This window comes from Hermetia illucens, chromosome 6, assembly GCF_905115235.1.
Source record: "Hermetia illucens chromosome 6, iHerIll2.2.curated.20191125, whole genome shotgun sequence".
Taxonomy (NCBI): domain Eukaryota; kingdom Metazoa; phylum Arthropoda; class Insecta; order Diptera; family Stratiomyidae; genus Hermetia; species Hermetia illucens.
The window spans coordinates 32,473,777-32,488,162 of NC_051854.1; the positions used below are offsets into that span (position 1 = coordinate 32,473,777).

At 40.3% G+C, this 14,386-nt stretch overlaps 1 protein-coding gene across 4 annotated transcripts in view; it reads left to right on the plus strand.

The window, feature by feature from the left end:
• The window catches only part of LOC119658909 (probable ascorbate-specific transmembrane electron transporter 2), a 210,224-nt gene extending 197,015 nt beyond the window's left edge, over nucleotides 1–13,209 (plus strand). For all 4 annotated transcript variants that reach the window (XM_038066715.1, XM_038066716.1, XM_038066718.1 and 1 more), the window contains 4 exons: nucleotides 2,505–2,728; nucleotides 2,796–3,024; nucleotides 3,479–3,619; nucleotides 11,255–13,209. In XM_038066715.1, the coding sequence (XP_037922643.1) occupies nucleotides 2,505–2,728; nucleotides 2,796–3,024; nucleotides 3,479–3,619; nucleotides 11,255–11,396 (736 nt within the window). In that variant the 3' untranslated portion in view covers nucleotides 11,397–13,209. The remainder of the gene's footprint in view (nucleotides 1–2,504; nucleotides 2,729–2,795; nucleotides 3,025–3,478; nucleotides 3,620–11,254) is intronic.
• The last annotated feature ends 1,177 nt before the right edge of the window (nucleotides 13,210–14,386 follow it).

Below are 14,386 nucleotides of genomic sequence, written 5' to 3' on the forward strand. Positions count from 1 at the left end.
TGAATGGTTGGATATGCGGGAGCTGCGTTTAAAGTGGGTGGCGCGTGACTTCACAATCGACCAAAATCACCAACGTGTTGACGATTCTGAGGAGTGTTTGAAGCTCCTTCTCCATAAAAATCGTGAATTCATGCGTCGATATGTGACAATGAACGAAATATGGTTCCATTATTTCACACCAGAATCACAACGATCGTCATCTGAGTGAACTGCACATGAACCGTCTCCAAAACGTGCAAAGACGGAACAGTCGGCTGGCATCAGTATTTTAGGATACGCATGGTATAATATTCATCAATTATCTTGAGAAAGGACAAACCATCAACAGCGGCTATTATATATATAGCGTCAATGAAGCCTTTGAGGGAAAAGAAAGTGCTGTTTCATCAAGACAATGCACTATGTCACAAATCAATGAAAACGATGGCAAAATTGCATGAATTGGACTTCGACTTGCTTCCGCATCCACCGTATTCTCCCGATCTGGCCCCTGGCGACTTTTTCCTGTTCTCAAACCGCAAGAGAATGCTCGCTGGAAAGAAATTTAGCTCGGATGAAAAATCGTATTCGCCGAAATTGAAGCCAATTTTGAGGCTCAAGACAAATCTATAAAATTGGCATCGAAAAATGGTATAACCGCTATAATGGCCGTATCGCCTTCAAAGGCAACTATATTGAATTATAAAATCAAATTTTTTCGAAAAAACGAACTTGTCACCCCAACTGTTATCTATGATGAGTCCTATCAACAAACTTTGAGTCTAATAGAATGGTGGCGTAAATAGGAAAATATTAACGTTCCCGAAAAGGAGGTGCATCTAAAACAGAAGACGGAGCTGGATATGGGATTCATTACATGAACCCACGGAACGAGATGCTGCAACATGCAACATATGTCAGGTGCACTCAGTAAGTCTCATTAACTTAGCGACTTAGAAAGACCTTTTCAAATGCATAACTGTATTTATACATACAATGCAAAACAAGCCAACAGGCGCCAATAACAGTGAGCATAACTCAATTTTACACAAATTACTCGCAGTCATCGATTTATTCTCCTTTAGAGACCAGAGAAAGCACTTCTTGAACGATGGCATCTCAGCAATCCTCTTCAAGTTTACTGGCATAGCCTTAGAAATATCAGGCAAGGAAGAGTTGTTCTAATTGACCCATTTGTTCGTGCTGTCGTCGACGGAGCTTAAGAGGAACATTTTATGGTATATACCTACCGATTGGAAGTAAAACCTAACACCTCGCGATGATGCAGTCCTTACAACTAAGGAGAGTTCCCCCCTAATTATTCGCACTGCTCACTATCAAAACCCGATCCGTTTCGATAGCTTTGTAATGATGTTATAGTTGTTGCACTCTGAGTTAAACAGGTTATTCATAATTACGCAGGCCTGTCAGTTACGGCTGTTCTGCCATCCGTTGGACTGAACACGCCATAAACATACAAGCAAGCTGCACGGCGTTAACAGTTTCACTCTGGCGTTGAGACGCAAATTTGAGATATTTTTGTGTTTGATTATTTGTAAAAATGTTTCTCAGCGATGAAGATGCGCATGCAATTCTCTCTCATTTTTTAGACGGTTGCCGACCATCGGCCGAACCACACACATGCCGGTTTACCTGATATCCTTTTCGGCTGACCCCACACACGATCCAATCACCGGTCAACTGCAGACTGTTCAGACATAACTGACAGGTCCGTGTGATCGTGTATGGAAGACAGTAGGATCGTTCGAAGATTCTGCCGCTTTGGATTACCTTGAGCCACAGTTGTTAAGGGATCCATTTCCATCCATCGGCTGCAGCTTGACGGTGACAGCTCCTTTGAAGGCGGTTTGGGCGAAGGCAATTTGTCCGGAGTGGATTTGCCTGTAAGCAAGTACTTACTTGTGGGTAAGATTTTGATGATCGCAGCTGGCATCGGTGGGAGCCTCGTATCAGCGTAGGCAACCTCTGTCAACGGCCTGCTTTGGCTGTTCCGTTAATAACTGAATCCCATTTGAATATATCAAGAATTTGAGTCTATACATTCCTCGCTCAGAGTTTCATCGTTGATCGGGATCTTTGCTATTGAGCTCTCTCGCCATGGTAAGGTAGATAATCGACGAGAGGCACAAGGAGGTGAAAGTATTAGTGGGGTTTCTATTGAAAGCTTCGCTTTGATGCAGAACAATTGACTCTAAACCGTTCAGGAAGTCCTAGATAGAATCTCATATAAAGGAGCTACTACAATAGCGACGCGCCACTCAGCAATTTAGAGCAGCCATAAATTGGATTATTTGTGCTGAGAAGTGATTTTCCGGACTTTTATTCCTTTTACAGATAAAGACGGAGAAATAGTATAGTAATAGTAATTAATTAACAATTGTCTGGACGGGGCACGAATTTCAAGATACTATTTAGAAGTTACTTAAGAAAATGATTGTCATTCGCGTTCTTACCTTTTTAATTGAAAAGAATGAATTCAAATTTTCCTTTTTTGTTCATTGCAGGAGATACGAAGAAGAAACTGAAAATACATGGAACTGCGGATCATGGTTCGAATATCTGTTGATAGTTATCCTGTCCACGATTCTGCTAATTGGCGTCCTGGTCCTCACACTTTTTTGGGTTATATACTACCGGGGAGGTTTCGCGTGGACGGAAAATCCGACGTTGCAGTTTAATCTTCATCCCGTTCTTATGATTGCTGGTTTTATTACCTTTTCAGGCTTCTGTAAGTACATCTACTTTGCAATAGCAGAAGAGATCATTTATATTTTCCAATCCTTTACATATTGCAGCAATTTTACTGTATAGATTATGCAGATGTCTAAAACATATCTACGTGAAGCTGGCTCACATGTTTTTCCATGCTTGCGCCATTCCTTGCATAGTTGTTGGATTCCTGGCTGTTTTCGATTCGCACAATTTGCAGGAGCCGCCACTGCCCAACTTTTATTCGCTCCACTCGTGGCTCGGTTTCGTCACAATGGGCTTATTCGCTTTACAATTTATTGTTGGATTCTTCAGGTAAGCCGCGTGGATTTCAGTTATAGGTATACATAGGTACCGTACATTGGAAATATACTATTCACGACTTGCATATTGTTTCTCAAAGAGGGATTGGGAATAGGTGACAGGCGAGGTTGAACATGAGAAATACTCAGAAACGAATTGCGTGGGACAATAATAGATTCATTTTTCAACACCCGAGCTAGTATAGTACTAGACATATGTACATACTCGTGTGTATCTCATTGAGAATTACGTTTCTTGTAACTTCTCGACGTCTGTGAGACCCTCTCGAATGAATGGTTTGCATGTATTAGGCATAGGCAGGATAAAGTGTAAACTTTACATTCCGCAGTAATAAATATTTTAATCTCAGAGACTTGTTGATGAAGTATATTTCCGATGTACACCTATCTATGTATTCATGGCTTTAGAGTTGTACTTGATGTTTTTTCTCTAAATCTTTTTCTAGTTTCCTCGTGCTCCTGTGTTGTGAAAACGCCACCTACGGATGCCGGGCTGCAATGGTTCCGATTCATGCCAGCTTCGGACTCGTCAACTTCATGCTTGCGATAGCAACTTGTGTGACTGGACTTACTGAGAAAGTAATAAGGTATGTAATTTGATTATAATTCAGCGAGTGTAAATTCTCATAGGAGTTATTCAGTCCTTATAAATATATGATACTACGCAAACCTATACATTAGCGTTTGGTTTGGAGTGATAAAAGGGGATAACTGAAGTCGTAAACAAGATTTGTGATGGATCAGCCAGAACGACCGAGCATTTATTGTTACGATTTGTGTTTATCATAAATATAAATGCTATGAAATTTTGGGCTTTCTTCTTATTTATCAGATTAAGTGGCGAAGAATAATAATAATCGTTGGCGCAACAATTCAATTGGATCAGGGCCTTGAAGTGTTAGAGAACTGCATTCGGGACCGTAACGGTATATTGCTGGATTACAGTACCCTATATGCGGTCAGCATTGCGCTCGCCCGGAATTATTACCCTAATTTGACTCAGGTGCTGATTCACAGCTGACTCAACTGGTATTCGACGTCAAATCACGATACAAATCCCACTGCCACCTGTGAGATTTGAACCGCGACCTGCCGTACGAAAGCTTCACTCTAACTATACCACCGATTCTTGCTGAATTTGCTACTGAATTCAACCCATTTTAAAGTAGTATTTAGCAAATCTATTATATTAATATTCTGTAAACGGAAATCTTGTCCTCAAGAAGAGAGACGACCTGCACGATCTACTCCTCGACCATCTTGGGATAGTGGATTGCGGTGCATGGCATAACTTCAATGTGCGACTCATCGACATCCATCGGGATCTAGCCTGTGGGCGGATGTACTTCTCCATTTAAAATTGTTTCAAGTCACTGTATCCCGGTGGCAGGGCCACATACTAGTTAAAGAAAACTTTGATCTTTGGAGCTATAGTAGCGGTTATTTTTTCGTTATTCCGACCATAAAGCACCAAGGGTAGATCTTTCATTTGGAATAACCTCACCTTGATGTTTATTGGGAGCTCCGGTTTTTGAGGAAATATGTTATAGATAAATGCGCTGTTGTGCTGTCCGTTATCGGGGACGAAGATAATAAGGAGAATAGTATTGGTGACAGAATTATGCTCTGTAGGGCTCTGAGTTGAACTTTAAATTCCTTAGAGATTTCACCCCAATGCAAAATTGCGAACTTTCCGGTGTCATATGTTTGATAACTATTAATTTCTGAATAATAAACAAAAGAAATTCTGTGATATCAACCCTGATGTAATACTTGTTTATTTACCAGTTCAAAGAGATTAAATTCCAATCACATACATATATACATATATTGTTCTGGAAGCGGGAGGAGAAACTTTAAAACTTAATCCTATAGTTAAAACGGAGGTGGTGAAGCTGGGCTGGTGATTGATTGATTTTCGAGCCTCACGAAAGGCACCTGATGGGTGAGTGCGGTATGAAATGGAAAGTCGTCTCCTTTTGCTCCAATTAGTTTAAGCCGTCCTAAGATCCAAATGGGGTTTAAATTATGCGATTTGGTCGTGTAAATCTTTGTAACTTCGTCCTTCAGAAGAATAATGATAGGGGATGGTATGACACAAGAAGCTGGCTCTGGTCCCAGTATTATTAAAAAAAAATCTTGTTGAAGCAACAAATACAAATATAAAGTATTTTTTTCGATTTAGCCGCCATATGCGTTTTACTAAAGGCGCAATAACTCAAAAGCTATGATATCTAGAGTATTGTAATAAACGAAAGAAGAAAATTTTGGGAGAGAAAAAGACAATTTTGGCTCTCTTTATTTATATAAATTGATATTCATCGTTTAGGGCGAGGTCTTAGCTAAGATTCACCGTTCGTTCCAATACCCTAGCTATAACAGTATATCAAAGACTTTTTTATAAAATTTAAATGCCTGTGGCAGCTAAAAGGTTAGGTAGATAGGTAGGTGTCGGAGGCCGTTCCGAGGAGCCCAATTAGCGCTGTGGTGCGCCGTTTTGATGCCACAAACTCTTAAGACCATGACTGCTGTATGTGATGAACGCAACGAGGCAGAGTCCAGCCAGCTCAGATCTTCAGAGCATTCACGAAGGAAGTGCCTGAGGGTTTCCTCCTTTTCTCCGCAGCTTCGGCAATGCGATTCATAGGATATGCCGAGTCTAGGATCTTGTATGCATGGCACAACAGTTTTTGCAATCGGGTCTTGTTATAAGTGGGCTAAATCCGCCTTGACTTGGTATAGGCGGTGACCCTTCGCCATTTGTGTTCCGGGGCTGTTACGTAGTGCGAGTAGATTCCACCCTTTACAGTCGCCAGCGGGACACAAACTGTACCCGCCGAAGGACTACCAAGAGCAGAGCCCGGCGAATCCGTCAGCCTGCTCATTCCCTTCTATGTTTCTATGACCGGGAACTCTGTGGAGGGTGACCTTGAGGGTGACCTTGAGTGTGCCGCTCAGATGGTTCAGCACATTTCTGCATTGCTTCACCAGTGTGGAAGATATCGCCGCTGAGTATAAGGCCTTAATGGCTGCTTGGCTGTTTGTAATAATGGCTATGTTACGCTTGGGGTTCGGAACATGCCCCAGCCATTGCCAGGGTTCTAAGTATCGCCAGTAATTCAGCTTGGAATACGCGAAACTTGGGGGACAGTACGACTCCGATACACTATGAGTATTCGAGAAAACTTCCGCACCGATTCGTGCGCGTCGCCAAAACTGTGGTACGTATCCTAAAGAGATTCAGCTCCGGTAAATCTCGACAAGCCACGGCACAACCCTCCCCAGCTGTTTCTGTAGTATGACTGACATTATGCCATCAGGACCCGAAGGTTTATATGCGGAGAAGCTTTTTATAGCTCAGTCAAACTTATCCTAGGTAATTACCAAGCGAGGTTCTGACTCAGTCTTCCTGGCTGCAGATTAATTTGTACTTTCAATGTTCCGACTATTAGTAGTCTTGATAGCTGAATTGTACTTCTTCCGGGAGTCCTTGTGTGGCTGCCAATATTTATGTCTGTAGCAGATGTTTAAGATCACCCTGAGGCTGGACAGTCCCCAGCTTCGTCTGTCATGCCAATGTTACCAATTTGGCACCGGCGAGTTTCTTCTTGATAACTTGGCCAAACTTGCTCCAGTCGATCTACCTGGGGTCCCTGAAAGTTTGGAGACCTCTGAGAAGGATCTCTGGTGAGACATTCTTGAGTTCTCCATCCTAAGAATCCCATTGTCGGTTAAGAGGGTGATATCAAGGACCTCCTCCCAATCGTGACAGTTCTCCGAAAGGAGAAAATGGAAGATTGGTGTACTGCTCCTGTTACACACCGATAGGTTTGTACTAATAGGTCGGTTCCCATTAGCGTTTCTTCTGATGTGAAATAAATTATAATATTTGCTTTGGACTCCTTTGCTGGAGAAGGTTAAGAAATGGGAAAAAAAATTATTTCATATTTTTTGCTTAGAATTACATGAGGCTTACCGTTTGTCTGGTTGACTTGAAATAGTTTCACTCACTGACGGAAGATTCAAATAGTGCAACCACACTGCAGACATTTTTCAGTGTCTAAAAGGGTTATATTTGTTTGGTTGATTGGACAAGTTCCATCCCGGGAAAGGTTCCTGATTCCAAATTTCAAGAATGTTCTTCTTTTTCTTCAGCCCTTGTCGCGTTCACAAGCGGGGTCGGTTCGTCGTGATCGGTTTCGCCATTTGGCTCTATCGAATTCCTGATCTGGGTGCAATCTCAAGGCTTTCAAATCCCCATCCACCGTATCAAGCCACCGTTGTTTCGGCCTGCCTTTTGGTCGTTTACCATCGACTTCGATGTTCAGACCAATCTTGTCAAGTGGATTCTCATTAGCACGAATTGTGTGACCATACCATCAAAGACGCCTGTCTCGCAATTTTTCCACGAACGGTGCAACTCTATATCGATCGCGGATATCCTCATTTCGGATGTGATCAAAACGTGTCAGGCCACTAGTCAAGAATAATAATACTAAAAGATGGCGACAATTTTTGCTTTTGGCTGTTGCAAACAAAGCGTAGCTGAAAATTCATTTGAGTATCATAAATCCGCTCAGAGTGAGTAAATATTTTTAGTAGGTGTGTTCTGGTTTCTTGAATAAAGTAATCATATAGGAATATAAGCATTCTTTATGATTGCTTGTGTCCTTTAGGGGGATCAATCGATCTAAAATTCAGGGTATACGTGTTTTCCAGAATATTAGCACTTGCTGTACTTACAGGGAATGCGCACGTATATTTCTAATACATGCACCGCCCAGTATGTCCATTTCTCTATTTTGAGGACAGGGAATATGTATGACATGTGGGTCTGTGAATTTGTATATTTGGAAAGAGGTGCTTAGTGAACTTGCTCAGGTGATACAATTCTACATGCCCACGATTTGTCTCTGAATTGGGAATCGCTTCTATAGGTATATATGATTGGCTTTATGTGGATCACGGTACGTCAATCACACCTACGTGGCATCTTGCCGAGAAGCTTGTACTCTTCCTCTACTGTTCTATGCCATGCAGCTCACAAGTGACCCACTCTATTACTCTCTACTACTCTCTATTACTTTCAATTAGGTTTTTGCCTTTTCTCAATTGTGACCTATTCGCTGCCACTTTCCGCTTGTTATCAACACGTGCCTGGTTATTGTTCCAGGTTAGAGTAAGGGAATGACCTGGCATAGTTATGAAGTAATGAAAGCTTGGAGCGTTCGGGTAACTGTGCCAGTCACTTTTCACATGCTACTCCCATGAATATTGGCGCGAACACACCTCGAACTTGGTGTGAACTTACCTCAACATGATATTAGTGTTCAAGGAGTTATGTTTCGAGATTTTGTATAAAACCGCGAAAATGGATTTAGCCATATTAATACATCGTATAACATCAAGTCGGCAAAAACAAAGCTTTTAAAAGAGTGAGATGACAAGTGAAGCCTAAAACCTTAGTTCAGTTGGTATTTTTTTATTTTCAATGCGATTCTGCTAGCCTCCTCCCAAAAAATTATTTGACCAAGATCCATGAGTTAACAGGAGGGTGAACAGATGAGGCTTCCCTTATTTCAAAAGAATGCCGCACCCAATTAGTCTATTATCCTTTGAGACTATCACATGAATTTTTTTTGCGAAAATGAATACAACAATTCATGAGCTATGATAATCCCCCCTGAATGGTATAAACTCGTGTGCAGTTTCAATGGGGCTTCTCAGCATACAAAAGGAGGTGTACAATTTTTTCCTCAAATGAATTCGTTTGGGATATCAAATGAAAGGTCTCAATTATTTTTTTCACGACCAAATATTAGTTTTATATCACACTCAATTTCGGAAACTACCTAACCTGACAATCTGAGAAGGTGACGCCTAGGCCCCAGATATATCTCTACTGATATTTACTCATATTAACTTAATTGTAACACAGTACCAAACTAAGTCCTTGAAATTGACCGAAAAACTCCGATTAAGGTTATTTTAGGGGCACAAAATTATGGAGAATAATATTGCCTATTTCTTTGTAAGGTTTTGTGTGAAAGCAAAACCTTATTTAAACTGGTTTACTTTCTATTTATCTGTTTGTCACACAAACTTCTCTTCAAGACGGTCACACCAATTGAAATCCCACCCATACAGCGAAATACATTGTTTTATCTGGAGTCTAATAGGGGGGGGGGGGAAACTTCCATACAAGCGAAGAGGCTGGACACAATCTATAAGTCTTATATTAAATAAAATTAGCAATATTATATGACTATATTTTTTGTGTTCTGTGAGTTGGGAGTTAAGAATACACTCAAAGTCTTCCATGCTTGCCGTAAGAGGCGACTAAGAGGGGTAGGAATTTGTGGGCTAGCAACCTGCAAATTTGGAAATTTGATTGCTACCGAAACGTCAACAACACCTCGGATAGGGACTGACCTCACTCACGGCTTCGACCTTTGGCTATCGAAAACGGAGTATGATTAGTTTCTGAAATGTGCGCACGCTCTTCGGCAACGCTAGCGGGGGTCCTCGCAATTCTCGCTTCCTACAACTTGAGCGGGAATTCCAGCGATATAAGTTGAACATTCTGGGCCTAAGTGAAGTAAGATGATCAGACTCTGGAGAGTATTCCTCTCCCGGTTGCAGCAATGTGCTTTTGTACTCTGGAAAGTTAAGTGGTAGCAGATGCGAATCCGGTGTCGGGTTGCTTCTGACGGCTACCACAAGGTGCTCCTCTCTTGACCTGGGACCCAGTTTCTAGCAGATTTTTAACTGCAAGATTCCTGTTGAGGTTAAGGAGCATCACGATTGTATAATGCTACACACCAACGGAGACTTCCGATGTAGTGGAGAAGGATGTTTTCTACTAGCAATAAAACGCAGTTTAAGGCAGGGTTCCTAAATACGACATTGTGGTCGTGATGGGTGATCTGAATGCGGAAGTAGGATTTGACAACACCTTGCTCGAAAAGTAATAGCGAAGTACGGTATGGCAATGGTAATGGTGGGAAGTTGGCGGATTTCTGCAACTTCCATCGCATCGCAATTGGTGACACATTGTTCGAGCGCAGGGCCAGGTCAATTGGATTACAAATGACCGACGCCGTACAGGCAATTAGAATGACCACTTCGTGACCAGCAGTAGATTTAGGAGTTGTCCCATGGATGTGCGTAACGAGAGAGGCGTTGACATCGGCTTCGAAAAAAACTACCATGTGATGGTCTCTTACGTCTGTTTGCGTGTTGCGTCCGCCACTCTCGCAGGGTTAGTGAGCTGCAACTCCCTAAGTTCAACATCGACCGCGTGTATGACCCAGCTGTCGCTCGGCAGAGCTTTCTTGCTGATCGAACGGCAAATATATTGAGCAACCCGCATGAGAATATCGATGAGCATTGGACCACCATCAAAAATGCTCTTTTTTCGGCTGTTACGAAGGTCGTTGGCCACATCCTGTAGGGGCGCCATAAGATCTGGCTGACTGCGGAATCATGGAAGCGAATTGATGAAGAGAAGGGGTTAAAGGCTCTATTCACTGCTGCGAGTGATGGCGGGCGTCACGCTCAAATTCTGATACTGAGAAGTTGAGGACAATGTACGCCGCGACAAGAAAGAATTTGCTATTGCGCTGGTAAGTGAAGCGGAAAATGCCACAGATCGCAATGACTTCAGGAGTGTATACCGCATCACTAAAGAGCTTGATTTCTCATTCGCGATGGTGAACAACTGAAGAGATGGAGAGAACATTTCACCACCGTTCTTAATCTTATTACATCTGGCGAAGATACTCCTCTTGTGAATGAAATGTTTAGTCACCATAACATGCGGATACGGACTATTCCTCCAAGCATAAGATATGTCGCTTCGGCCATTAATGGACTCAAATGGAGTAAAATCGCTTGATTTGACGGCACATGGAAAGTGAACTCCACTGTTACCCAAAAGCGTCAAGCTTTCGTCAATATCTGTCTGTAAGCACGTAATATTGGAAACTTTAAAGGGAATGTGAATGAGAACTTGAGTCCAATCAGGGTAGTAATCATGGATGAGTGAAATGCCCACCTTTGCGTCGTATGTAGTTTTGTAACACTTCAAGGCTTAGGCTCAAGTAAGATTCTTCGCCATCTATTATTATTGTAACTGAGGTTAAATAAAGTATATAAGTTGCATTGTAATTTTATTAAATTGTTATACTAAAAAAATACTTATTAATAATTTTCCATTTTAGCGCACAATTCCCCGAGGCCGAGAAGATTGTGATGAATTCATTGGGCATGGTTCTAGTGGCAATCGGTATCGTTGTATCTGTCGCCGTACGAAGATCTAACGCCCCAGCTACCGCCAAAGTTTATGTGACTGAACGTCTATAAACAACACGAAACACGCATATTTAGTTTAAATAGTATTAATAATATGAATAGTGTAATTTCGTTTAATTCAATCTAAATAGATCTAAGGATGTTGAATATGTAATGTAATGTTTTTCTTTCGTTTATTTCAATGTTTGCTAATTGTACGAGAATGCATGAAGAAATCACACGATCAAATAAGAAACGGTGTCGTTATCATCATCATTATTATCGGTATTGCTCGGTAATGCGTAGTATTTGTATGAGTATTTTCAACGTTTTAACTTTTTTTAATATTAGATAAAGGAAAACGAATCGCCGAATTGATAAAGACATAAATAAAAACCATTTTCTAAGAGGCATTTTTATGAAATGTTATTAAGACTATTCCCAATAAAATACATAATTATTTTGATTTCACGAGTAAATTATTTTGTTTGGTATATCTTGAAGTGGACATATTTCGGGAGTGGCTGCATTTAGCTTCAATTCTGCAGTCAATCAAGTCGTATTTTCATTAGCACTGCCTGCAGAATGGCTGCTTCGCTCTTTAGCTAACCTGGGCTTTCTCGACATTTTTGGTTGGCCGGCAGTGTTTGGATCTAGTTTTCTGGTAAATTATTCACCTTTCAAATATCTTCTGCCTGTTTGCTTTGATCACCAGTGAATCGAACAACTATTTTCTGAATGTGATCTGAACTTCTATTGAAGTTATTCTAGGTAGATTAATTGATTATCTGCTGACATATTAGTGGATGAAAGAAATCCAGAAAATGATCAAAATTATCTCAAATGAATGGGTGAATAAAACTGTAGATACCCACATCTTCCCCATTGTCCAGAAGCTTAGATAATGAATTGTTTTTTTTTGTAATCCATTCACAAGGGAACACTCTCGTTGTTTGAAGCTAATTTTAACGACTATGAGTAAAAAATAATCAAAATTACAATCAAAGGGGTAGACACACCCCAAGCGGCATTTAGTTATTTATAAATCTGTTCCATATATAAATAAATCTCTAACTTTACATACATTCAAATGTATATTTTAAATGTATCACCAGTTGTGTAGTTTGATGTCCTTAGTGTTCGTTGTCGTTCGTTACGCAATCCTCCTAGATATTAGACATTTTATAAAACGTTAATATTATATACAATACAATAAATGATTTATACTCGTTCATATTCGCGTATGCATATTTGAAGTGATTTGCATCAGTAAAACATTCCGTGCTCCGGCCATCGGAGTTTCATTCTAACAAGGAATTTCTATCCGTAACGGCTGAACAAGTCCATTCGAATTTCGCTTAGAATATGAACAACCAAAACATCCATGTGTTCACTAAAAGTCCGTTATCGTTTACAAGAAAATTGTTAACAGCAATACATGTAGTGCATATAACATGAATGATAAGTGTCGCTTTTGTCTACCGAAAATTCTTATATATAAAATATATATATGCAATAATACAACTTGCATATAAAGTTTATCTAAATCGGAAATAATGGTAATAGTCAAAATGAGCAACAGACCAAAATAAAACCTCTTAGTTTACACGAGCCACTTTGTACACATTTTATACGAAGACAACACTTTCTTACATCGATTCTGCGAAGTTTTATACAGACATTTTATATACAAAGTAAACAAATAATGAAACACAAATAAGCAAGTTGATTAAACGATTCAATGAACCAATAGATTTAATACCTATATGTATTAACCTCCTGAATAGTAAATTCATTCGAACGTAAGAATTAGGCAATTTACGGGAGAACGTCTATCTACATTAGAAATATGTATCGGAATATTATAATAAATATCTTAAACAGATGCAATTCGTTTCATTGAAAAATTGCTCCTACAATAGTTAGTACCAAGCCCGTTCGGGAAGGAAGACAGGAGAGTCACTCCAGTCTAAATGGTCGTGTAAAAACTAAGTGCTTTAATTAGAAGGCGAGGTTGATTCCACTTCTTGCTAGTAGTGGTTATCATTAAATTGAAGAAAATAAGTGGTTCTAAAACTATTTCCAATGCAACTACTTCCGGGACTAGTTCAAAAGGAACCAAATATTTGTTAACAAATAACCCACCGAGCCAAGGACTACTTTTGAGTAGCGAATCAGAAATGCTCAGCAATCATATTTCCTGCTTATAGTACTATTGCAAAAGTAATAAAAATTTGTGCGAAGTTTCAAAATCGCAAAAGTCTACAAGAAACGGGTTCCGCACCTCGGATAATGATGAATTTCCGTCAGTGATTTCCGATACAGGGAAGAAGGATGTTTTGAAAGAGACGCTCCTTAAGCTGATGTTGTGGTCGTGATGGGGTTGAAGCATATTCTAGCCTTGATATTGGTACCCATCGTTCGAGCACAAATCCCACCATAGTTGACATAGTTGACTTTCTGCAACGAACATTTACTATAATCACATCGATCACATTGTAGCAATAAATTTAGGATTTGTTCCCTGGAGTGAGCATTGACATCGACTTCGGAAGAGATTAATTATCATTCATTATTAAAAATGCTCTAATATCCAGCGCAAATTAAACTGTCGATGTAGATCAAAAAAGTCATCCTAAGACCTAATTGATTGTGAAAACTTGTAGGTGAAAAAGAAACGTAGTTGCTACAAGTAGGGGCGCTTATGATACTATTATGCTGGTCGAGGATGTAGGAATTACTACAAATAAAAATATTTTCGATATTGCATGCCCTATCATGAAAGAAATTGTGGATAATTGTAGGTCTTTTCACGCTCCAACGAAAGGCATTAGTATAAGGGAATAGTTTGCTCTTCAGAATAGAAGCCATGTCACCTTGGTGATTAAAAAACTCATATGGGGTAAAGCCACCAGCCTTGACTTTTTCACCTGAAACTCTTTGTTCCTGAAATATTTTTCTAGCCTCATTCACGTTCACGCCCCTACAGAGGAGACTGCAGAGTTGGAGAAGGATATCTTCTATGAGGAAGTAGAACGAACCCTCGAACCCTGTCCCAGATA